At 42.9% G+C, this 26,622-nt stretch overlaps 1 protein-coding gene and 1 non-coding gene across 2 annotated transcripts; one reads left to right on the forward strand and one right to left on the reverse strand.

Annotated features, from left to right (window-relative positions):
- Window positions 1-10,421: 10,421 nt before the first annotated feature.
- On the forward strand, window positions 10,422-10,528 carry LOC141624376 (small nucleolar RNA R71). The gene has a single exon (XR_012534182.1). It is a non-coding gene; the product is annotated as a small nucleolar RNA R71 (small nucleolar RNA).
- Window positions 10,529-16,980: 6,452 nt separating this feature from the next.
- On the reverse strand, window positions 16,981-18,933 carry LOC141620887 (serpin-ZX-like). Its single transcript, XM_074437640.1, has 2 exons — window positions 18,493-18,933; window positions 16,981-17,781 (listed from the first exon to the last, which is right to left on the reverse strand). The coding sequence occupies exons 1-2, from the start codon at window positions 18,931-18,933 to the stop codon at window positions 16,981-16,983; spliced, it is 1,242 nt and encodes a 413-aa protein (XP_074293741.1).
- Between the last annotated feature and the right edge of the window lie 7,689 nt (window positions 18,934-26,622).

Raw genomic sequence — 26,622 nt, forward strand, 5'->3', positions numbered from 1 at the left:
TCATATCTCGATCTCTCAAATAATCAACTTGAAGGTACCATTCCCGCTTCAATAGTGAACCTCAAGTACCTTGGATACCTTGATTTGTCAAGCAACTACTTGAGTGGAGATATCCCCTGTAAACTTGAGATCAGGGAGTTTCCGCACTATGCTAGTTTCGCTTTCAATAATTTATCAGGCTCAATACCGAAAAAGTTGTCATATCTTGGGCCTAACGCATTTCTAGAGAATCCTAATTTTCGCAGAGATAAGATTCAAGGCTCTTGTGAGAAAGACCACAAAGATAAAATCAATATTGGATTGTATGTAAGCATTGGGCTTGGATTTTACACCGGATTTTGGGCATTTTGCGGCACATTGACTGTAAAAAACTCTTGGAGACATGCCTACTTCCGGTTCATTGATCACATTATAGACAATATTTATGTAATTGTTGCTGTAAACTTGGCCAAATTCCGGAGGAATTCTGAAGTGTAATATGTACTTTAACGGTATCTAGCTAGTGGTGTTGATTGTTGAAGTAATAATATAACTCGAGTAATAATCTCAGAATGTACCCGTAAACATACGAAATCTTATATGAAATGGTTGTATGTATATATAAAAGTCGATGAGAAAACTTTAAATCAAGAGTCTAGCGGACAATATTACCGAGCTGAGATCAAGAAAAGTGACGATCGTTCACTATCTTGATCGTTTTTAACATTGCCGGTTCTATAGCAAACTGGAGTACCTCGGATACAACACAATGATTTGTCAAGCAATAATTACTTGAGAGGATGGAGATGTTCCCTGTAAATTTGAGATTAAGGAGCTTACTTTCTATAACAAAAGATCGCTAAATTGTATCGTTCTCTTTAATCCCATTAGTTTGAGGTTAAAGCCCTTTCAAAAGCAATATAGAAGATTTGAGAGTTTAGACTATAAGACTTAGGTTTTGTATGAAATGTTCGGTATATATTCAATGATGAATGATGTACATAATATAGAGGATGCATAGGACTAAATGAGGCTAATAATAATACACAAGATAATTTTATTCTATAATTACAATATATGATTGAGACTAATTGATTGCTTGCTTAAGGAGTGAGTTATGTAGGAGATATGGAGATATTATTGCTGATACGCCCCCTCAAGATGGACGTAGGAGGACGAAGGCCAATCTTGTCTCGTAGTTCATGGAAACGTTGCTTGTGTAGTGGTTTGGTGAGAGCGTCTGCCAGTTGATCTTTGCTTGCAATATGTTGGATGCGAATGAGACCAAGTTGCAACTGTTCACGAACAAAGTGAAATGAGAGAGCCATATGTTTCATTCTTGAGTGGAAAACGGGATTCTTAGCATAGAGTGTGGCAGACATATTGTCACAGTATAGTGCGGGGGGTTTGGTAATAGCGATATTGAGTTCAGTAAGAAGGTTGTGAAGCCAAAGAGTTTCGGTGGTTACAGCTGCAAGTGCTCGAAATTCAGCTTCCGTAGTGGATAGAGCAAGGCCTCGCTGCTTCTTAGAGGACCAGGAGACGGGATTGAGGCCGAGATAGATGATGTAGCCAGTGGTTGATGCATAGTTGTCTTTGTCGCCAGCGAAGTCTGCATCATAAAACGCATGAAGACAAAGCGGAGTATTTTTATGAAGCTGAATGCCATGGGTTTGAGTTCCTTGTAGATAGCGTAGAATGTAATACTACGGTTTTATGTGTCTATGGGTACTCTATCGAGTGGGGCTTACTCTGTCGAGTTGGATGACTATTGCTAATGAGTATTATTTTAGACAATGTTTAAATATGTTGTTTACTTGTTAAGCCAAAACTGCATCGTAACATTCTGTATAGGACGACAGATTACGAATCCCACTAAGTGTTCACAAATTAAGATGTGGTCGTTGGTCACGGTCGAATCAAAACACAATTTATAGCTCCACAAATAATTCTACAATTAGTTAAGAGGTAAGTAAAGGTCGGATCCCAAGGGACGGGTATTGAAATGAGATTTCTATTGCAACTAGTGGTGTCTAAGGGGTGTCACAAATTGGGTTGATGTAGAAGGTCACTAAACTAAAATAGCAATAAAAAATAAACAAGCAAGATGAATTAAAGGGGTGTAAACAATTGATTAAAGGCACTAGGGTGTCATGGGATCATAGGGAAATCATGGGATATGATCATACAAACATGTTCTCAAATTATAAGCAAGCAATTATTGTTGTGATGGATTGAGTTGGGTTATATCTTACAATCCTAGGAAAGTTTGGGTCCCGGAGCCGAATCAATTAGATTATACAACACCTACAAGTCGACTTAATCTTCCCTACTCAACAACATGCATGGTCTAATGAGACTCGAGTTGGGTTATATCTTACAAGTCTCATTGAAAAGATAGGAGATGATAGTAAATGCAAGGATTCATAGGCTTAGCATTTCATCAAATATAACATGTGCATGAGTTGAGATCAAAACAAGCAAGCAAATAAAACATGAAAGCATATTAATTTAAGCATGAATCATTCCCCATGTTGGTTTCCCCTAATCACCCATTAACCCTAGCTAAGAGACTACTCACTCATTATCATGTTGATCATGCTAGCAAGGTTGTCAATCATACCAACAATATGAAACATGATGAACAAATGAAATTAATTAACAATAATTAAAAAGGGATTAAGAGATTATACCTACTAATGATTCCAATAATAAAGCAAAGATAAAAGAAGTACTTGAATGCTTGATTGAGAGGTTGTCAATCTCCCAACAATAACCCAAAATAATCTTCAATTACCCAAAATAAAGGATGAACAAAAGAGAGATTGAAGAACTAAAACTTGGATTAAAACTTGATTAATACTTGATTACAATATTAAAGAGAGATTTGATTGATATTAACTACCCTAATTATTGATAAGAAGAACATGCCCCTCTAATTAGACTAATGGGGTATTTATAGTGGAAATTAGGGAGGATGCATTAGGGTTAACTAAGGGCTAAACTAGTAATTACACTTTTAAGTTGAGCAAGGAGGACCCGGTATTTTTCGAGAGAAGGGCTTCTTTCTTCGTAGCTTGGAGAAGACAATCCGTCTTTGTGCTAGAATCCGGGCGGAATAGGGTCGGGACGGGCGGATTCTGCGTTGGAATCCGAGCGGATTCAGGGGAATCCGGGCGGATTGTGGAGGGGAAATCCGAGCGGATTGTGGCAAAGCCGCTCGGATTGTCTTCTTTGGGACGGACGGATTGGTGACAATCCGCTCGGATTGTCAGTCAGCAACAAATCTTCTTCTTTTCTTCCCTTTTCTTCATAAATTCCTTGGGGATTTCTTTGGGGACTCAAGGATCCTTTCTCAACATTGCTCTTCTACTATGATATGTACAAAGGCCTTCTAATCTTGTCTCTCCTTGATGCTTGGTCATTGAATTCGATCAATTTAGTCTCGTTTTGCCATGAAAATGCAGGATTCTTACTCCTTTCCTACCAAGGGATTAAAATCTCAAAGAATATGCAAAACAAAGAACTAAAGATAAGAAATGACCCAAATAAGCACTAAAAAGCATGGGAACAAGGCTAATTCGGGGGCTAAATATGCGCCAATTATGGTCACATCAAATATCCCCAAACCGAACATTTGCTCGTCCCGAGTAAAGAGGTGACAAAGACTAGGACCAATACTAACCTATCCTAATAATATAGCCGATATGAGACAATTAGCGGGTCTCACTCCGCCCCTTCAACTCACAACAAGACAACCATGAGGTAGGATGCCTTCTTGCAAGGCAAGGTGGGTCTTGCCAAAATGGCGACACATCCAAACATTAAGCACACAAAAACACATAATGGATGCATCTACAAAAAGAATAGTCACTCCCTCATCAAGTGGCGGAGGCACTAGAGAGGAACAAATTTAAGAGCATGTAATCCTTCACAAATACTAGTTCAACAAATTACTAAGTCTAAGAGGATGGCACTAAATCACCTCCAAATGGTGTTAAACTAGACTACTTTCGTCCTCAATTTCCAAATGCTTTCGTCAAGAGCGATCGGATGGTGGTGGAATGATGATCCCTATGATGCTAGTAGCATATGACATGACAAGTCTCGAATTCTCTACAAAAGTAAAGGTCATGGATCGTCCCAAACTCGACCAAGTGGCTTGACAAAAGGCTTTTTTGGGAATGAAATGCTCAAATCTTTATTCACAACGGGTGGATATGACTAGTATTCAAAATTGTCCTCATTTCACTTTCACATTTCAAAAATTTAAGATGGGGTTTGTCCCTTCCGGGCTAGTGTCCTTTGCTTTCGCCAATCGCTTATTAGGCAACCGGTTAACCTCTAGACAATAGCTTTTCGGGGTGATAGTCACTCTGTCTCTGGGCGGCCGAATTCACAACCGTATGGGGGCCCAATTCAATGGATCCCGCACCAAAGCACATCGAAGTGGTACGCCTTCATCAAAACAACTTAACTTTCTCAACTTTCAACAATTCATAACATTTGAGGTTTCCTTGGCATTACATTACTTCCACATGACAAAATTTCTTTGAAATGAGCACTTCAAGCTTATTGATAGAAAATATTTTTGGGTTGCCTTACCACAAGGTCAAACAAGGTCACCTAGACAAGTTAACCAAGTCCACATCTCATCACGGGGTTGGATAGGTGACTCACATGCAAACCCTTAACTAGGCCTTGGGTCATGGGTCAAAAGACACTAGTATGACACTATCTAGGGTGTTTTACAACCATTCTAGTAGGCAAAGTCTTAAGTTGAACAAGTATTTATAATGGCTTAGTTGCTCTTGTCAAAGTTCCTAAATAGGCATTTTTCAAAACATTTCTAACATGCAACTACATGCCATGATGCAACTAATATAAACATCCTAATGCAAGTGATTCTATCAACTAATATGACATATAAACTAAATGCAAGTCCTAAATTCACATTGTTATACCGCATCAATCAAAATAAAGCCACATAGTCATTAACATAAAGAGGAAAAAGGAGATTGGAAAGATCATACCATGCGGTCTTCAATATCCTCATGTCTCGGATGTGGCGTAGTCAATCAATGTGAACAAGGATAGAACAAACACAATATATACAAGACAATATATACAAGACTACAAAAGGAAATAAACATGTTTTTGGGTTTCCAATTTTCAAATTTTTATGATTTTTGAAATTTTTCAATTTTTTTGGATTTTTGAATAAGAGTTAAATGTTAGAATTCTCATCCCCACACTAATATGGGCATTGTCCTCAATGGCCAAAATGATGGAAATTATGCAAAGATGATGCATGATTTCTATACTAAATGCAATCTACACTAAGCTATACTACATGATGCATGGTTTTTGTTATGACGGATAGGATAATTTAGATTACCTCCCGTTGTGTATGCATTAACTTCCCCAAACCGAGTGAGACACTATTGCTAATGTCCAAGGATGGGTGTAGTTCATGCACACACTATGCTATGCATGAAACTAATTTGTCATTTTGGATTTTGAAAATGGGAACAATAAAATGAGAACACCTCAATGGTACCGAGGTGTGAGTCCTCTAATGGGGCTAGGACTACTCTAACAATGATCAAAATGAAATAAAATACAAAGAGAGAAATAGACAAACCATGAGAGTGTAGGAGTCTCCAAGGCTTGCTAATCTTCCATCATGCTATCACCATCACTTCCCTCATGAGAAGTGGTCACATTGCCACTTTCCTTGTCATTTGCTTCTTCACTTTCTTCCTCATCTTCATCTTCACCATCCTTTTCTTCTTCACTTGCTTCTTCCTCAATATTATCATCAACTTCTTCATCATTTCCAACAACCTCATTGTCACCCAAAACGACCCTAGATGCACCCGGAAATAAGACTTCTCTATCCGCCCAACTAGGCAAAGGACAAGATGGATCAAGTAGTCCTTGCCTAGCTAAATGTAGGAGGGGTGGATATTGAGCCAAGTAGGCATTTTTCCGATCTTCACAGGCTTGCTTGTGCATTGCTTGCATGAGAAGAGTCACATAGTCTTCCCCAACTTCAACTCCTTCCGGCTTGAACTCTTCATACTTAAAGGGGTAAGGTGGTATGACAATGGAAGAGGAGGGCATTTCAAGATCACCCTTTTGTTGTTGAATGATATACTCGGCCTCTTTGGAAAGGGGAAGTAGATAATTGGTCCGGTGGACGCTTAGACGGCAAATCTTCGAAGGCAAGGTGAACGATCTAGCTTCACTAGTGAGCCATCCATACTTAGTGTCAAGGGGGTTATGGGCAACCCACTTGAACTTGTGAATCATAGTATGCATATCAACAAGATGGCCACCCTCCTTTGCTTTGTACTTGTTATCCTTATTGAAGTTAGGATCAAAGTGCTTGGCTAGGAGTGTGACTAGGCCGCCATTGACAATAACGGTTGTGCCCTTCTTCCCACAATCGATGTTGAGCCATCTATCTACCAAGAGCCTCAAAGAATTGTAAGGCTTGGTGTGTACTCTTCCGATATTCAAAGCCGATTCAAGGAGAATAAAATCAAGTCTTGTGAAATGGTTGGTATCTTTCCTAGCAATAATTATGGTGTTACCCACGACCTTGTGCCATACTCTTATGCCCGGATGGTGGACCAAAAGAGCACGACTCGCATGAAAATCCTCAAATTTCTTCCCGGAGATTGCCTCCCAAAGAGGTTCGGGGTCATACTTTCCATAACTCTTAAAATAACTCCGTTCATCACTAAGACCCAAAATTTCACCCAATTCCCTAAAGGTAATGCGTCTACTAACATTAGCTAGACGAAACTCGAGATTCTCCCTATTCTCAACTTTGGTGACTTTCAAGGAACTTAAAAATTCAAAGGTAAGGGAGGGGTATGTCAATTCCCTTGTTTCAAACAATTTCTTCAACCCCATGGCATTGAAAAAGTCTTTTGTTTGTTCAAGAACACCCAATTTTTCTAAGGTATCTTCACATATGAATTTGGTGGATTGTAATGACTTCATAGCAAACTTGACAAAGGTATTTCTATGGGTATCGGAAATAAAAGTTACCTCCGGATAATGCAAAAGTTGATCAATTACCGGAGTAGAAGGTGTTGTTGCTCCCATAGAAGGTTGTTGTTGTTGTTGCACTTCCAAGTTTGGTGTTGCTACCACCATAGCCAATGCTTTCTTTGTTTGAAGAGCCTTTTGCCTTTGTGAGAGTGCCTTAGCCTTTGGTGCCTTTGGTGCCTTTGTTGCCTTTGTTGCTCCCTTAGTCCTTGCCATTGATGAACTAACCAAGAAAAGAATGAAAAATCTTCAATTTGTAGTATGCCCAAATCGATTTGAAGGTGAAAGGCTTTGCCTTTATTTAATCAAAAATCGACTCAAAGGTTGAAGATTTTTGTGCTTGGTTTTTATTTTTGTTGAGGAAGGAGTGATTGATTTGTTGTTGGAAGGATGGTTTGATTTGTATTTGGTGAATGTTGTTGAGGGTTTTTGTTTTTGTGATGGAGAGGATGAGGGTTTTGATGTTGTGGGTATTGTTTATGAATGAATGAATGAATGAATGAAGGTGGGAGAGGTTTTAAAGAGACCGAAATTTTCGAATCTGCAGGGGCAATCCGTGCGGATTCTGCCCAATCCGTGCGGATTCTGCTCTTTCTGAACTTTGCAAAACTCGCCTAAAGACGGGCGGATTTGTGACAATCCGCTCGGATTTGCTAAACACGGGACGGGCGGATTTGCTTAAAGACGGACGGATTTGATCCGAAAAATTTTGCTTGTTTTCCTCATTTGCAAAGACGGACGTCTTTCTTACAAGACGGACGGATTCTTCAAGACGGGCGGATTCTTCACGGGGCCCGGATTCGATCACGATCAAGAAATTTTCAAAATTCAGCTCGATTCGGGACGGGCGTCTTTTCTGCAATACGCTCGGATTCTTCAAGACGGGCGGATTCTCTGGAATCCGCTCGGATTCTTCCCCTGTGTACACGGATTCAGTTCCATCCGTGCACACTGCATTTCCCATACCGTTCTTCCATTCTTTCTTCAAGTCTTGTGTTCGTCATTGTGGGGGCACTACTAAGGCATGGATAGCCTAGGCAATTGTCATCCTCACACTAAGTTAAAAGCACTACACATCAATTGAAATCGTTAGTCCCTCCCTCACTTTCTCTCAAACATGACAATTATTTTGATCAAAGTAAATAAAAATCCAAAGATGACAAAAATGCAATACAAGAATTGAAATGTAAGTTAGGGAGTTAGAAATATTTACAAGTGGTGGTTTAGGGAGGACTCCACCAAACTCTCATTCTTGATGAGATGTCAAGGGGGCATGTCCAAGGTATTGTTGATGTTACTCAACACCTTGAAGAAGTAATCAAAAGCTTGTTCATTATTATGGTAGAGGTTCTCAATAGACCTTGGCCCTTGTTGTTGGTCTTGATCGATGGCATTACCAATGTAGGGATTAAAAATCCCTTCAAACTCGTCGTCCCAAAGACCACAAACTTCATTGAGTTGATCATTGAAAATCTCTTGCTTAGATGGAGACAACTCTCCCAATTTCTTCTCTTGGCCAATGAGGCCATCCTCTTCTTCCTTGGTTGATTTTGATGAGCTTTGCAAGCTCTCCTTGTCACAATTCACTTGCTCTTTGAATGGAGCATCTTCAATTTTCTTCTTCCATTGGAGTTCGACTTCTTCCTATCATCCTTTCGGCTATAATGATCAATCATGAAACATGGTTCATGCAAACGAGGAGCTCTCATAGTCTTGTCAAGATTAAAAGTTATGCTTTCATCTCCCACTTCTAGAGTGAGCTCACCATGTTTCACATCAATCACCGCACCGGCGGTGTGTAGGAAAGGTCTTCCTAGGATGATTGGAATGTTGGAATCTTCCTCCATATCAACAATGACAAAGTTCACCGGGATGAAAAACTTCCCAATTCGCACGGGGACATCTTCCCATATCCCTAACGGTGTCTTCGTCGATCTATCGGCCATTTGGAGTGTGATGTTGGTGCATTTAAGCTCTCCCATCCCCAACCTTTTACTCACCGAGTACGGCATGACACTCACACTAGCCCCTAGATCACATAAGGCTTTGTTGATCGTTGTGTCGCCAATGGTACACGGTATTGAGAAGCTTCCGGATCCTTTAACTTTGGAGGTGAACTCCCTTGAAGTATTGCACTACTCACCTTAGTGAAGGCGATAGTCTCAAGCTTCCGGATCGACTTCTTCTTTGTGAGGATATCTTTCATGTATTTCGCATAGGCCGGAACGTGATTGATTAATTCCGTGAAAGGAATTGAGACTTCTAAATTCTTCACAATTTCCATGAACTTTCCAAGTTGATCATCAAATTTGGGCTTGGCTTGACGACTTGGGAAAGGAAGTCTAATCACAATGGGCTCCTTCTCCTTGGCCTTGTCTTCATTTTTCTTTGAACTTTCTTCTTTTGATGATTCTCCATCTTTGGAGTTTTGCACAATTTCTTCCTTTTCACTAGCTTCCACAACTTCATCCTCAACTTGCTTATTCGGTGCTTCATACCTTGTACCACTTCTCAAGTGAATGGCACTAACCGTTTCATGTCTAGGGGGATTACTTTGAGGTGGTAATTGCCCCTTTTGTCTTTGTGAGCTTGAAGATGCTAGTTGAGTCAATTGTGTTTCCAACATCTTGGTGTGAGCTAGAATGTTGTTGATGGTGGTTTCCTTTGCTTGGCTATCTTTTTGCATTTGAGTGAAAAATTCTTGTTGATTCTTTTGCATTTGGAGGACCGCTTTTTGGACATCAAAGCCTTGGTCATTTTGGTGATTGTATGGATTTTGATTTTGGTAACCTTGGTTTTGATTGTAAAAGGGTCTTTGATTTTGGTTTCTCATGGGTGGTGGAGTGTATGTTGTTTGAGGGTTTTGAACATTTTGGCTTTTGTATGAGAGATTTGGATGGAATTTGGTGTTTTCATTGTAAAAGTTGGAATAAGGGGTCCCACTCTTGTATTCTTGGAAAGCATTTACTTGTTCATTTGTTCCCCTACATTCACCTGGGTCATGTCCCAAAGTTCCACAATTCTCACATATCCCACTTGGGATTGATGAGGATGCCGTCATGGCATTAACATGATGCTTCGATGATTTTGAGTTTTCCTCAAGTCTAGCCATAGCTTGTTTAAACTTCAAGTTGATTGTGTCAATGTGAGCACTAAGTTGAGCACCTAATTGAGTAACGGAGTCCACTTCATGCTTTCCTCCTCTAGTAGCCTTGCGAGGTCTACTATATTGTGAGTTATGGACCGCCATTTCCTCAATCTTGTTCCATGTTTGATTGTCATCAACTTCGGTGAACATTCCATTTGATCCCATATTGAGAATGTTCCTAAAATCTTCATATAAACCATTCCAAAATTGTTGCACCAAAAACCATTCGCTAAGTCCATGGTGAGGACATGAGTGACAAATTCCGTTGAACCGCTCCCAAGCTTCATACAAAGACTCTTCATCCCTTTGCTTAAAACCCGTAATTTGAGCTCTTAGCATGTTAGTCTTTTCCGGTGGGTAGAATTTTTTGTAGAAAGCTAGAGCCAACTTCTTCCAAGAATCTATTCCAAGGGTGGCCTTATCAAGGCCCTTCAACCATTTAGCCGCGGTCCGATTAAGGAAAAAGGAAATAAGACCCATCTAATTTGGTCTTGAGTCACGCCCGTTTGAGAGATTGCATCACAATAGTCGCAAAAGGTTTCCATATGAGAATGAGGGTCCTCACTAGGCATCCCCCCGAATTGGCTCCTCTCAACTAATTGGATGAAGGCGGACTTGGCAATAAAATTTCCGGTTAGATGTTGCGGTGTAGGAGTACCATTTGGTAGATTCTCCTCGGTGGGTACGGAGTGTGACGAGAATTTTGGCATTGTAGGTGGATTTTGCGGGGTATTGTGTAATGGGTTCTCTTCTCCTTCTATTGTGAAAGGATTGACAAATTCACTAGTGGGTTGAACAACTTCACCAATACCTCTTAAATTCCTCCTAACAACTCTCCTATTGTTCGTCAAGGTTCTTTCGATTTCACGGTCAAAAGGTAACAAATCACCTTGTAACCTTCTAGACATGCAAAATATCAAACAACTCGAAAACAATTAGAACAAACCTTGAGGAGTTTTACTTCCTCAAGGCGAAGAAAGACACAACTAATGACAATAAAAAGAAATCTAAATCAAACAAACACCGTCCCCGGCAACGGCGCCATTTTTGATGCGATCCCGCTAAGTGTTCACAAATTAAGATGTGGTCGTTGGTCATGGTCGAATCAAAACACAATTTATAGCTCCACAAACAACTCTACAATTAGTAAAGAGGTAAGTAAAGGTCGGATCCCAAGGGACGGGTATTGAAATGAGATTTCTATTGCAACTAGTGGTGTCTAAGGGGTGTCATAAATTGGGTTGATGTAGAAGGTCACTAAACTAAAATAGCAATAAAAAATAAACAAGCAAGATGAATTAAAGGGGTGTAAACAATTGATTAAAGGCACTAGGGTGTCATGGGATCATAGGGGAATCATGGGATATGATCATACAAATATGTTCTCAAATTATAAGCAAGCAATTATTGTTGTGATGGATTGAGTTGGGTTATATCTTACAATCCTAGGAAAGTTTGGGTCCCGGAGCCGAATCAATTAGATTGTACAACACCTACAAGTCGACTTAATCTTCCCTACTCAACAACATGCATGGTCTAATGAGACTCGAGTTGGGTTATATCTTACAAGTCTCATTGAAAAGATAGGAGATGATAGTAAATGCAAGGATTCATAGGCTTAGCATTTTATCAAATATAACATGTGCATGAGTTGAGATCAAAACAAGCAAGCAAATAAAACATGAAAGCATATTAATTTAAGCATGAATCATTCCCCATGTTGGTTTCCCCTAATCACCCATTAACCCTAGCTAAGAGACTACTCACTCATTATCATGTTGATCATGCTAGCAAGGTTGTCAATCATACCAACAATATGAAACATGATGAACAAATGAAATTAATTAACAATAATTAAAAAGGGATTAAGAGATTATACCTACTAATGATTCCAATAATAAAGCAAAGATAAAAGAAGTACTTGAATGCTTGATTGAGAGGTTGTCAATCTCCCAACAATAACCCAAAATAATCTTCAATTACCCAAAATAAAGGATGAACAAAAGAGAGATTGAAGAACTAAAACTTGGATTAAAACTTGATTAATACTTGATTACAATATTAAAGAGAGATTTGATTGATATTAACTACCCTAATTATTGATAAGAAGAACATGCCCCTCTAATTAGACTAATGGGGTATTTATAGTGGAAATTAGGGAGGATGCATTAGGGTTAACTAAGGGCTAAAGTAGTAATTACACTTTTTAAGTTGAGCAAGGAGGACCCGGTATTTTTCGAGAGAAGGGCTTCTTTCTTCGTAGCTTGGAGAAGATAATCCGTGCTGTGCTAGAATCCGGGCGGAATAGGGTCGGGACGGGCGGATTCTGGCGTTGGAATCCGAGCGGATTCAGGGGAATCCGGGCGGATTGTGGAGGGGGAATCCGAGCGGATTGTGGCAAAGTCGCTCGGATTGTCTTCTTTGCGCGGGACGGACGGATTGGTGACAATCCGCTCGGATTGTCGATCAAAGAACAAATCTTCTTCTTTTCTTCCCTTTTCTTCATAAATTCCTTGGGGATTTCTTTGGGGACTCAAGGATCCTTTCTCAACATTGCTCTTCTACTATGATATGTACAACGGCCTTCTAATCTTGTCTCTCCTTGATGCTTGGTCATTGAATTCGATCAATTTAGTCTCGTTTTGCCATGAAAATGCAAGATTCTTACTCCTTTCCTACCAAGGGATCAAAATCTCAAAGAATATGCAAAACAAAGAACTAAAGATAAGAAATGACCCAAATAAGCACTAAAAAGCATGGGAACAAGGCTAATTCGGGGGCTAAATATGCGCCAATTATGGTCACATCAACTGTACTATGTACCCCTATGTATAAGGAACTTTATATGAGATAGCCCAGTTGTTAAAACAGGTATCATTACAGTTTCGAATCCCCCTTCCAAATAAATCACGGGTTCGAATCTTCTGCTTGAAAAGCATAATGAGTTTAACGAAATCCTAAACTTATAGTAGATCGCGTGTGTATTTGACCATCTAGTGTAGAGACAATGGCGAAACCAAGTCGGGGCTAGTAGGGACAATCGTCTCTACTCTCTACTAAACAATGAAACAACAATTAACAAAGCCGAGGCTAGGCTTAACTGTGTGCAGTCATTCACCTAACTTGAATTTTTCGCCCTCTAATTTCAACCCTCGGTTCTGCTACAGTGAATTGGGTAGTCACTATCTAGTCAGGAGTCAACACAAATTTCAACAAAATGAATATAGTCGTCGTTCTATACAAAATCCAATCATATGGACGACCGGAATCTCAGTCGCATAATTATTTAATCATTTCATCTTAAAATTCTTATGCTTCTTCAGATATTTGTAAAACAAAGTAAGAAATTTATCCTTGGACGGAGGAAGTAATCACTAACAACGATCCATATTATGACATCTTTTGCTTTTAATGTCGATCTCTCAGGTCCAATTCCATCTATACTTGGGTGTTTCGGTGCCTTAGGGCCGGGGGAGCGTCTTCAATTTCATATCTCGATCTCTCTAATAATCAACTTGAGGGTACCATTCCTGGTTCATTAGCAAATCTCAAGTACCTTGGATACCTTAATTTGTCAAGCAACTACTTGAGTGGAGATATCCCTTGTAAACTTGATATTAAGAAGTATCCGTACCAAGCTAAATTCTCTAACAATTATTTATCAGGCTCAATTCCAAAACATTTGTCATACCTTGGGTCTGAATCTTTTCAAGGTGATGGGGCATATTCTGCACCCTCTGACCGAGTCAACATATTGAGCAAGGTCAAAGATATCCACAGCAAGTCAACACCTTGGACAGCCTAACCGACGCAGCCTGTCGGCCTGTCACTTGGGTCCCGGCTGGGCAACTAGCCAGCCGGGAGGCACATCCGCGTACTCACATCCAAGACCCCTCGACATGGAGTCAACAGGGCCCGCCGGCCTGCCATGGGTCCCTCGGCCGAGGGTAGAACAGTCTTTCCACCTGCTCTGCCACTTGGCCACTACGTGACAAAAGGTGAAAGTCTATAAATAGTCCTCAAACCTCATTGAGGAAAGGATCCCGAAAATAATCAGTTTAACACACTAATCTGGTATAAACTCCCTTATCTCTCTACAATATACTTTGTGCCAAGTAACACTCAACTTAATCCCTTTTAAGTTCACTGACTTGAGCGTCGGAGTGAGTTCGCTCGGTACCAAGCCGAGCCCTCAGTTTGTTCATTGTTTCAGGAGAGGCCGAAAGGAAGAGTCAAGCAAAGTCATCATTCTACAAGCTTACGTGGTAACAAACCTGCTCTGGAATTATACCCGGAACAATTGGCGCCGAAGGGATGGATGCCCCCGACGCAGATCATTCTTCAGGATGAGCTGCTCTGGCACGTCGGCCTCACACCGACCCCACTCACCCTGTTCGAGGGCCGGTATGAGGCCGACGTGGCAGAGCAGCTCATCCCGAAGAATGATCTCGCGTCGGGGCATCCATCCTTCGGCGCCCCATCCTTCTCGGCCTCAAACAGCTTCATCGCCCGCCTTTCATCCTCATTGAGATGGACCCTAAAGGCATCCATCTTAAGTTTACTCCGGGAGACATATTTCTCACGCTCCCCCCGACTCTCACACCGCAAATTGACGCGGCTTTGGAAGGACCAAGGGGCGTGGATAATCCCCCGGAACCTCAACATATACCCACCGTGCCTTCCGGTCCTTGCGGGGAAGTAAGTTTAGAGATGGTGATATAACTGGCTCGGTCTGTATGCTATACCACCCCTTGCCACCTTGGACATTCAGTCGAAGGTGATGAAGCCGGCGGAATAGGTTCACCGTTGGGGCATCCTCCTTAAACTGGCATAGCCACACAAAGCCAACAATCGTCCTGATGGCCAACGGATGCGGGCGTGCCCCACGGCCGACCTTCATTGCTTTAATTATGGCAGCAACGTATGCATTGAGAGGAAACCGGAGCCCATACTCCAGGTGTCTCATGTATACGCCGATACAACCCGGGGGAGGGCAACATACGGTCTGACCCTCTTTAGGAATAACAATCCTATACGAAGGAGAAATGATGTTCGAAAAGTTCAGAACCAGAACAACTGGCGAACTTGTTGGTCCAAGCACGATTAGGGCCGATCTTACAGGCGTCGCCGTGATCCAGGAGATGCGGCCTCTCCTCATCGGAATGAGTCCTTTCCTCATCATCACCATCATCATCAACATCATCACCGTCATCATCACCATCATCATCATCTGAGAAATCCTCCAAATACTGATCGTCAACCTCAGGAGAAGGAGACCTAGGGCCCTCGGACCTTATCGGGATGGCGGCCAGTGCCTCCTCTTCATCAAGGCGCGACGGGGAACCCCCCGGCGCAGGATTACTAGGTCTGGCATCAGCAGAAGACATGACAACGAATATTTAACAAGAAAAAGATTGAAGAATTTGTTTGATTACCTTGGAAGGAAATGTTACACTGAGTAACGCTTCGAGAAATTAGAAAGAGAAAGGAACTCTGCGAAAGAAAAGCTAAACAAGAGAAATTTTTTTTTGAAAATAAAATGTGGAAGGCCAAAATGAGGGGCTAACTGCCCTATTTATAGAGCAAAGCCCACTCAATCCGACCAATCAGGGCAAAGCCCATGAAGCGTCAACCAATCAACGCCGAGCCACGTGTCAGGCATGCAGCCATGGAATGTCAATCGACAAAGAGTTAAAAAACTTCTTCAACACGCTCCTTGACAGAATGTCAATCGACGTATCTTCTTCAACCACGATCCTTGGTATCTAATTGCCAAACGGCCCGCTGTTCAACCAAGCTTGGCAGCACCGGCTGGGGGCAATCAAAAGCACACGGCACTCGCAACCTCGGTCTCGGCCAGCGCCATTTTCTTTTCCACATTTGATGCCCTTTACACATCCATGTGGAGGGGGGATACGGTACGGCCTGAGCAGAACCAAGCCGAGTAAAAAGAAGCCGGGGAAGAAATCTGAACTTACGCAGAATACGCTCAACACTCATCGAAGGTCCATACCACGGCATAGACTACGCTGGGGGCAAATTGATGGGGCATATTCTGCACCCTCTGACCGAGTCAACATATTGAGCAAGGTCAAAGATATCCACAGCAAGTCAACACCTTGGACAGTCTAACCGACGCAGCCTGTCGGCCTGTCACTTGGGTCCCGGCTGGGCAACTAGCCAGCCGGGAGGCACATCCGCGTACTCACATCCAAGACCCCTCGGCATGGATTCAACAGGGCCCGCCGGCCTGCCATGGGTCCCTCGGCCGAGGGTAGAACAGTCTTTCCACCTGCTCTGCCACTTGGCCACTACGTGACAAAAGGTGAAAGTCTATAAATAGTCCTCAAACCTCATTGAGGAAAGGATCCCGAAAATAATCAGTTAAACACACTAATCTGGTATAAACTCCCTTATCTCTCTACAATATACTTTGTGCCAAGTAACACTCAACTTAATCCCTTTTAAGTTCACTGACTTGAGCGTCGGAGTGAGTTCGCTCGGTACCAAGCCGAGCCCTCAGTTTGTTCATTGTTTCAGGAGAGGCCGAAAGGAAGAGTCAAGCAAAGTCATCATTCTACAAGTTTACGTGGTAACAAACAAGCTCTGAAATTATACCCGGAACACAAGGGAATCCTAGTTTTCGCACAAATAAGATTCAAGGCTCTTGTGTCAAAGACGACAAAGATAAATTCAAACTAGATATAATAAAACAATGTCAAAGATCAATTATTTCTGATATATGTGAACCAAAATAGTTAAGTAGAATAGAAAACTAGGACTAATTTAATTTACCGGGGATCAAGCACCAACCCAACAAAAAGTACAGCACCCGAAACATCATCCATGATCATAAACATAAACGGGTGGTCAGCCACAAAGTTTATTGGAGGAGGCCGTGGTTTAGAAGTTATTGCACCTCCTACAATCAATCCACTCCAAGTGACAGCTGCACCCATCGTCCCATGTTCATTAGTTTCAACAAAGCACTTCTGAGATATATTGCTTACATAGATCGGCTCAGTGACGTCTGTCATTCCTGAAAAGTCCTTACAGGTTTTTTCAAATGGCAGTAACAAGCCCAATTCTTTCATAGGCTCTTTGAGTGCAACTTCGCATTCAAATTTGAATTTCGGGAAGGAAAGATGGGTAATTCTGACAAACTCGAGGTTATTGATGAACAAATTTGCATCAGTCTTGATTTCTTCAAAGAGATTTGGTAAGCCATTCTTCTCATGTGGAAGAAAGACATACATGGAAAAGGCCTTCGTCTCATCTTTCTCTTCCGAGTTTTCTCCTGTTTTGTATGGCATTTTTAGAACCTGACAACTATCAGAAGATTGATACTCGAAGAACTCGTGCCATTGATTCATCATGGGAACTTGAATTTTGTCACCATTGAGAAGATTAAAGTTGCCATCTTTTGTATTTTTCGACTCAAAATATTTATGCCAATTTCCTTTGAAATATAATGCATTAGCCAAAACTAAAAGAGTATTATCTTCAATGTTGTCTCTGGAAAGAACTTGTTTGATCAACCCTTTGGTTTCTTGTACAGCCCACGCGTTTACTTCATTCACTACTTGATCAGCCTTTAAAGATGAAAAAATTAAACATGTTAGTATACGACTATACGAATAAGTCTCTTGTAAAACCGCTTTATAATAAGACATTACTGTGAAACAATCTACAAAATACTTTAATGCCTTTCTTGCCAAGCATGATAAATAGTGTGAAGTTATTTTATCGGAGTTAATTACGTAAATTAACCCATAGTTTTACAATAAAAATTTCACATAATCGTTTTATACAAGAATTGTTGTGGTCGTAAACCCCATTCATCATTCATTGTAGCCGATAAAGTAAAACACATTAATCAAAATGAACTATTAAATAGTACTCCGTATTATACATCCAATTGCATATAAGCATGGTACAACTAAGGTAAAACAAATCGAGCTTGTGTATTTTTTCTCTGAGCTTCTTCAAACTTATATTTTTATTGTGTAAATGGATGAAATCGGATATTATTTAGTAAAGCTCGTATTCTTCAAAAAATAAAATTCGAATTCTTTATTACAAATAAAGCTCAGATTCTACACCTATAACTACAACTGGTAAACTGGTGGTATAATCCATTAATTGATTTGATATGTTCCAAATTATTATCCCTATTTTTCTGTCTTCATCATAATTAAATTTGTTAATTTATCACTTTCAGTGAAATATAAAAGATAAACTAAAAAATATATTAAAAATACCCGTAATATAAATGGGATGGAGGGAGTCGAATACAGTCATACCTGATTGGCGAAATCAACAACCCTAGCTTCAGCCTTATGAACATCCTTCAAACCTTTCTTAAAACCCGCCTTCAACGAGAACTGTTGATCCAACCACAACCCATTAACAAACGATATCTTCGGCCCATCTTCATCGTCATCACGGGAACCCTTGAGAACGGCACCTAATTTACACGCTGCTTTGTTTATTTCACTCACGTCGGCATGTCCAAGCAGCATAAGTAACTGATCTAGCGTCGAACTCTCCACTCCAAGGGCTAGGATGTTTAGAAGGGCATCGATCGACACCGGCGAGCAAACCACGCTCTCGTTCTTTGATAAGTGTTGTTGAATTACATGTGCAGCGACTTGTAATGAAAACTTTGGTGTCACAAGTTTTTCATTGGAATTTTGTTTTACGATTTGGTTGGCAATAACTTTGGTTTTTTGATTACTACCCATTATCAACTTCTTCAACTTCCTCAATAATGTTCCAACCCTTATCATCATCAATAATTCAGATTTTTGGTTGGCTAGGTTTTTATGTTCGCAGTTTATGAAATAATTAATATTTTTGATTTTTGAAAAGTAGGCTTTTATGAATAATTAATGTTTTTGATCCGTAGAATATTTTTGAAGATCGCACACACTAGTTAATCTTTGGATTAAAAGTAGAGTTGTTCATGGGTTATACCTAAGGGTGTTCACCGGTCCAAAACCGGACCGGACCGGACCGGATGAACCCGCGGACCGGATAACCACATATCCCAAGACCGCGGACCGGACCGGTTAGAAGGGGACCCGGACCGGACCGGACCGGAACCCTTTATGTCCGGTTTTTTCCGGGTTTGGACCGGACCGGTACTAATTTATAAGGCAAATTTAGTTTTATTTTTTAATGTGGACCGGACCGGACCGGACCGGAGACCGGTCACCATATTTTTTGGGACCCGGAGACCGGACCGGTATGTATTCGGTCTGGACCGGACCGGACCAACCGGTCCGGGTCGGTCCGGTTTGCCGGTCCGGACCACCCAATAATCTGATCCATCCGACCCTTATTTTTAGCGGGTTTGGACACAAAATTTTCTAAAAATTGGGACGTGGGCTGGACAAGCCCGGCCCGATTAAGTAAATGGGCCGGACATAGACACGAGCTTTTCCAAACAGGCCAACCCGCCCGGCCCACTTAAAATATAAGATAATAAATTTTCAATTTATTTGTGTATATTAATTGTTCTATATTATAAATAATGATGTTTTTAATGACAAAAATAAAAGCATATTTTTATTTATTTAATAAAGTCGAACATAAGCTGTTGTCTTTCCAAATACCTCCATGCTAATTAAAATTTGGTTGTCTTTCCGATAGGCGTATATATTCAAAACACCACTAATTACCGTGTATTATAAGTTACAATAATGTATACATCCAATCTTTACCTCTACCCTTATATGTATTCCTTCACTATCCATATACGGAGTATATTATACACCAAACTTCAAATTTCAAATTAAGGTATGAGATATAAAAAGTAGTTTAAATTGAAGTCATTCTATATCGAATACGTAATTAACAGTTAAAATTTAGTGTTTCGGCCCATAGCTCATGGGCCGCCCGACTTTTGACTAAAGGGCGGGTAAGGGCAAGGATAATTGGCCCATAATTCTGACCCGCCCCGCCCACTATAGTCTTAAAGGGAAACTTTTCTTCACGGCCAGACCCATGTCCGGCCCAAGCCCGCATTTGAACAGCTCTAATTAAAAGTTGTAACGTACCTTTAAAATTCCTATTTTTATTATTTACTACCAAAGTTGGCGGTGTGAGTAGTAAGAACGCTCATCTCTTAAACAAATTAGGGGCTCGATCCCTACTCTTGCGAATACAAAAGTCAAATTTGGGAGGGGTCTACCCATTAAATTGCCTTCAATACCCTGAAAAAGATTGCTTCAACTGGCCTTATATGCGAGGTCTTACAATACTACTTGTGAAATTCTATAGAAAACAAGGAAGGAGATTAAGGGTTATTTCTCATATCATTCAAGCATCAATGCATCGGTACATATATACACAAATTACCAAGATACGATCTTTGACTTTCCTAATAATATGGTAACTATATTATCTCTAATACCTAATATACAAAGATTATATATTCACAAGATAAGAATAATATCCTACAAATATTAACAATATCTTAGATATTATTCTTTCACTCCCCCTCAAGTTGGAGCACTTGGTAAACTGAGTCCCAACTTGAACTGTAAATGATCAAACAATTCTCCTCTGAGTGCCTTCGTAAACAAGTCTGCTATCTGTTCCTTGCTCCGAACATGGAACGTTTTAATTTCGTTGGATATCAAATGTTGTCGCACAAAATGTCAGTCTATTTCAATGTGCTTTGTTCTATCATGAAATACCGGATTTCTCGCAATATGGATGGCAGCCTGATTGTCACAAAACAAGCTCATAGGCTTCGTGTGGAATATCCCTAACGAAGCTAAGAAGGCTTTCAACCATATCATTTCACTTGTAGCTGCTCCCATCGCCCTATACTCGGCTTCGGCTGTAGATTTTGCCACGGTCACTTGTTTCTTAGCTCTCCATGAAATGGGCGACTCTCATATGGAAACGAAATACCCACTCAACGATCTCCTTGTTAATGGACAACTCGCATAGTCCGAGTCACAGTATCCTCTCAATTGCAACTCGGCATTCTTCTTAAAAAATATGCCTTTGCTCGGATTTTGTTTAATATAATGCACCACTCTTAGAGCTGCATCCCAATGCTCTTTCCTTGGTTCATTCACAAATTGTGATAATATGTGAACCGCATATACAAGATCAGGTCTCGTAATAGTCAAGTAGACAAGTCTTCCAACCAGGCGCCGATACTTCTGATGGGGCATATTCTGCACCCGCTGACCGAGTCAACATATTGACCAAGGTCAAAGACATCCACAGCAATTCGACATATCAGACAGACTAGCCGATGCAGCCTGTTGGCCTGTCATTTGGGTCCCGGCTAGGACAACTAACCAGCCGGGATACATATCCGCGTACTCATATCCAAGACCCCTCGGCCGGCCTGCCATGGGTCCCTCGGCCGAGGGTAGAACGGTCTTTCCACCTTCTAGCCACTTGGCCACTTGGCCACTACGTGACAAAAGGTGAAAGTCTATAAATACTCCACTTCTCTCAACGAGAAAAGGATCCAAAATATAACCTAATCATCTCACAATACTCTAATCTGGTATTAACTCCCTTATCTCTCTACAATATACTTTGCCAAGTTACACACAACTTAATCCCCTTTAAGTTAACTGACTTGAGCGTCGGAGTGAGTACGCTCGGTGCTAAGCCGAGCCCTCAGTTTGTTCATTGTTTCAGGAGAGGCCGAAAGGAAGAGTCAAGCAAAGTCATCATTCTACAAAGCTTACGTGGTAACAAACACTGCTCCGAATTACACCCGGAACAATTGGCGCCGTCTGTGGGAATACCATACTAAAAGCTAGTTAAATCCCTTACAAAAAATACAAAAACCAAAACCCACCCAAAAAGCTATGAAAATGTCAAAGCAACAAGAAGTATTTGTGAGCAACGAAACTGCATCATTCCATCAGGATGATACAGTACCCAATTCTGAGTTCGTGCCGTCCCCCACCGGCCGAGTAATTCAACCGGCGTACGGGATGCCGATAATACCAGAGACACCGCTGCCCGCCGGCCAGGTCACTATAATGGGACATACGGTCAACGCAGCCAAACTGAAACTATTACTGGACCTAATGGGTAATACGCCGATCACCCCTGCCGCAACGACGGTGACGGCAGCACACCCGCAGGTGACCAGGGTCCATAAAGTGACTCCGAACAACTTGAACGGAGCGCTGCAAGAGGTTGGGCGTACCAAAACGCCAGCGGTGCCCGTGTTGTCAGTGTCAGACCAAAGTCCTTCCCGCACTCACGGGAGGACAGCGTCGGCGCGGCACCAACGAGGCCACCCCCGAAGAAGTGAAGAAAGAAGCCCGACTTTCCAAAGTCGAAGAACAAGAAGCCCTTCCCGCCACGGGGAGAGAAGCCAGACTAGGGCCGTGAGGAGCCGATCGCCACGTGCTACTCGGCACGTGGTCAGACAGCCCCTCAGCGCCTATGTCCTCGAGGTCTCGGTGCCGACTAAACTAAAGCTGCCACCCCTATCCTACAATGGGGATAGCGACCCGACCGACCACACCGAGGCTTTTGAGTCTTACATGTCGGTGTGGGAGCAACCCGATGAGGTTTGGTGCCGAATCTTCCCAACAACCCTTCATGGGATGGCCCAAAGCTGGTACAAAGGGCTGCCCAATGGCTCGGTGTATTACTACGCCGACCTAAGAGACAAGTTCATAGCCCAGTACTCTTGCAACAAGAGAAGGGCCGTGGAGACATCCGATCTCCTCACTATCCGACAGGGGGAGGACGAGTCCCTCCGGAGCTACGTGAAGAGGTTCGACGCGAAAGCTCAGCAGATCCGTGAGCTGAATACCGAGCTGGCGGCCTTCGCACTGATGAAGGGCCTCCCAAAAGGCGAGCTCAAAGATGAGCTGATCAAGTGCGGGGACCTCAACCTGGACTCCGCCAGAAGGATGGTCGACCAGGCCATAAAGGTGGAGGACTACCACAAGACCTGGGTAGGCCACAATGAATCTGGGCACTCAGGAAGGAGGAGCCGCCGCGACGACGAGGATGAAGGACGCCGTGACAGCAATAGGTCGCGGCCCGACAAATCCAGCAGGAAGCAAAACTCGGCGGGCGCCGGGGGGAGTTCGGGACCATACACCCATAAGCGGTACAGCGGTCCCACCCCTCTGGTCAAATCACCGGCCGAGGTCTTCGCCCTAAGCAAGAGCGAAGGGGGCGAAGTGGACACGACCCCCAAGATGAAGAGGAGGGCGACGCAAGCCAATTTTGCGATTATCAAGGCCGACGGCCATAAGACCGACGATCGTTCGGCAATCGAAGAACGCCATTGAGGAGCTGATCCAAAAGGGGGCCCTCAGCAAGTACGTAGCTGGGAACCCAGAATCCAGCTCCGGCGGGGAAAAGAGGAAATCAGTATTCCACAGGATGGGAGTGATCAACATGGTTACCGGAGGGAACGAGAACGGAGGGTCCGCTAATGGGCACAAACGGCACCTAAATGAGCTTTACCAAGCCATCAACTTTGTGCCCGCCACAGCGATCCCCGCTTCCACCATCCCCGATATAACCATCGGAAGGAAAGACTACGAAGGAGTCGTAGCCCCACACAGCGATCCGCTGGTGGTCCACCTAGACATAGCCAACCACTTGGTTAAGAGGTGCCTAATTGATACAGGCGCCTATACAAACATCATGTTCAGGGAATGCTTCCTCAATCTCGGTCTGAAGATTGAGGACCTAAGCCCCTGTACCAACCCACTATACAGCTTCTCGGGGGCCGGCCTGGTGCCCCTGGGATCAATCAAGTTGCCGGTGATGTTTGGCCAGGAAGATACGGCTAAGAATGTTTGGTCTGAGTTCGTGGTCATTGATGGTTCGTCTGCCTACAATGTCCTTATAGGCCGAGTCACTCTAAGCGAGGCCGATGCTGTAATGTCCATCCGGGCCCTGACATTGATGTATGTCTCGGACCGAGGGGAGGCACAAAAGCTCGTCTCAAAGGACGAGAGGGACGAAGTTATCAATGTCCAGATATCTGCCAGAGGGTGCAACATGCAGTCCCTCAAGGTGGCGAAAAAGTCAGAGAAAGGGAAGAGCCATCCTTACGACAGGAGGGTGATCCGATGAGCACCAACCACGTCGGCATGGTCGAAGGTGCCGAGACCGAGCAGATAGAGATTGACCCGGGGCGCACCATAACTATCGGTGTCGGCCTGGAGCCAAAGTTCAGAGCCAATCTCCTAGACCTGCTGAGGAGGAACAAAGACGTCTTCGCGTACTCAGCCGCCGAGATGCCAGGTGTGAGCCGAGAGGTTATCGTTCACAAGTTGAACGTACTCCCCAGCGCTCGCCCTGTGAAGCAGAAGATGAGGAACTCCTCGGCCGAGAAAGATGATGCCATCAAGGCCGAGGTAGATAAACTATTAGAGGCAGGCTTTATCATGCCTTGTACTTACCCCGAGTGGCTAGCTAATGTTGTAATGGTAAAGAAGTCATCGGGGGGGTGGAGGATGTGTGTGGATTTTACAAATCTTAATAAAGCATGTCCTAAAGATTGTTATCCCTTGCCTCGAATAGATAGTTTAATAGACGCAACGGCAGGCTACACCATGCTGAGCCTGCTCGACGCCTTCTCAGGGTACCATCAGGTATTCATGGCCGAAGAAGATATGCCTAAGTGCGCATTCATCACCATACACGGCACATACATGTATAAAATGATGCCGTTCGGTTTGAAAAACGCTGGCGCAACTTACACTAGGCTGGTGGACAAAGTGTTTCAAGATCAAAAAGGGCGAAACATCGAGGCTTACGTCGACGACGCTATTGTAAAAAGCAAGCCTGACAGCGAGCACTTGGCCGACTTGAGCGAAACATTTTGTTCACTAAGGAAATACAAGATGAAACTTAACCCAATGAAATGCAACTTCGGTGTCCGGGCAGGTAAGTTCCTCGGCGTACTTGTCAGCGCCAGGGGAATTGATGCCAATCCAGAGAAAGTCCAAGCAATACTGGACTTGCCCGAGCCGAGGAATCGAAAAGAGGTTATGATGTTGACCGAGAGGATGGCGGCTCTCGCCCGTTTTATTTCTCGGTCAGCCGACAAGAGCACCCCATTCTTCAAAGTGTTGAAGGGGAATAAAGACTTCAGCTGGGGGGAGGAACAGAGCACAGCTTTCAGACAACTGAAAGCTCATCTTCAAACTCTCCCAACCCTGTCCAGGCCGATGTTGGGGGAGACGCTATATCTATACATAGCAGTTACTTCGGCCACGGTCAGTGCCGTGATCATCAGAGAAGAAGACAAGCACCAACACCCAATCTACTTTGTCAGCCATACATTGTTGCCCGCCGAAAGAAATTACCCACTAATTGAAAAAGCAGCCTTTTTGTCGTCGTTCGCAAGGAACCGAAACCTTACTTCGACGCACATCCCGTGACGGTCTTAACCGACCAACCATTGGAGAAAGCATTGGAAAAATTTGAGCAATCCGGCAGGCTCATCAAATGGGCAGTAGAGCTATCCGGCTTCGGCATTCAATACATGCCGAGGCCCTCGATAAAGGGGCAGGCACTTGCAGACTTCCTGGCCGAGTGCACATATCAAGAAGAACCAAACCCCGGAGTTTGGGAAGTATACACCGACGGATCCTCCACGACGAACAGCTCAGGAGCCGGCATCCTTATCATCAGCCCAAATGGGGACGAGTTTGAGTACGCCTTGAAATTTACATTCTCGGCCTCAAACAACGAATCCGAATACGAGGCGGTGATAACAGGAGTCGAGCTAGCTAGAGCTGCCGGAGCAGAACACATTGTGTTGAAGACAGACTCACTATTGGTTAGTAACCAAGTCAGAGGAGAGTTTGAGGCTCGGGACGACGGGATGGTAAGATACCTGGAAAGGGTAAAAGCTGACACAGCAAAATTGAAATCTTTCCAAATCCAATGCATTCCCAGGTCTGAGAACAACCGAGCCGACGCTCTCTCAAAACTTGCCAGTTCAAGCATCAAGAATATCAGCCGAACCGTGCTAGTGGATATCAGGAATGCTAAAAGCATCAATGACACACTCTGCATGGTGGGCGACATAGAAGCCGAGACGACGTGGATGACCCCGATAATGAAATACAAACTAACAAACGAGTTGCCGGGGGACCGCAGTCTGTCTCAGAAGATAAAAAGGATCGCCGCAAGGTACTTACTGTTCGAAGGAGAATTATACAGGAGGTCTGTAATAAGGCCACTCTTGAAGTGTGTCGGCCCAGCCGACGCGGAGCTAATACTAACAGAGATACACGAAGGCATCTGCGGACATCACATGGGGGCAAGAACGTTAGCCCACAAAGCTCTCCGAGCCGGCTACTTCTGGCCTACCATGCTTGAGGATTCCAGAGTTAAGACCAAGAAGTGTAAGAACTGTCAAATGCATGCTCCGGTGATACATGCTCCTTCCCGAGACCTGC

Source organism: Silene latifolia, chromosome X (assembly GCF_048544455.1).
Source record: "Silene latifolia isolate original U9 population chromosome X, ASM4854445v1, whole genome shotgun sequence".
Classification (NCBI taxonomy): domain Eukaryota; kingdom Viridiplantae; phylum Streptophyta; class Magnoliopsida; order Caryophyllales; family Caryophyllaceae; genus Silene; species Silene latifolia.

Excerpts from the sequence above, each read along its gene's own strand:
- LOC141620887 (XM_074437640.1), bottom strand. The coding sequence starts at position 18,933 with ATGGGTAGTAATCAAAAAACCAAAGTTATTGCCAACCAAATCGTAAAA. Across the intron at positions 17,782-18,492 it reads TTGTTGATTTCGCCAATCAG|GCTGATCAAGTAGTGAATGA; the intron begins GTATGACTGTAT and ends TCATCTTTAAAG.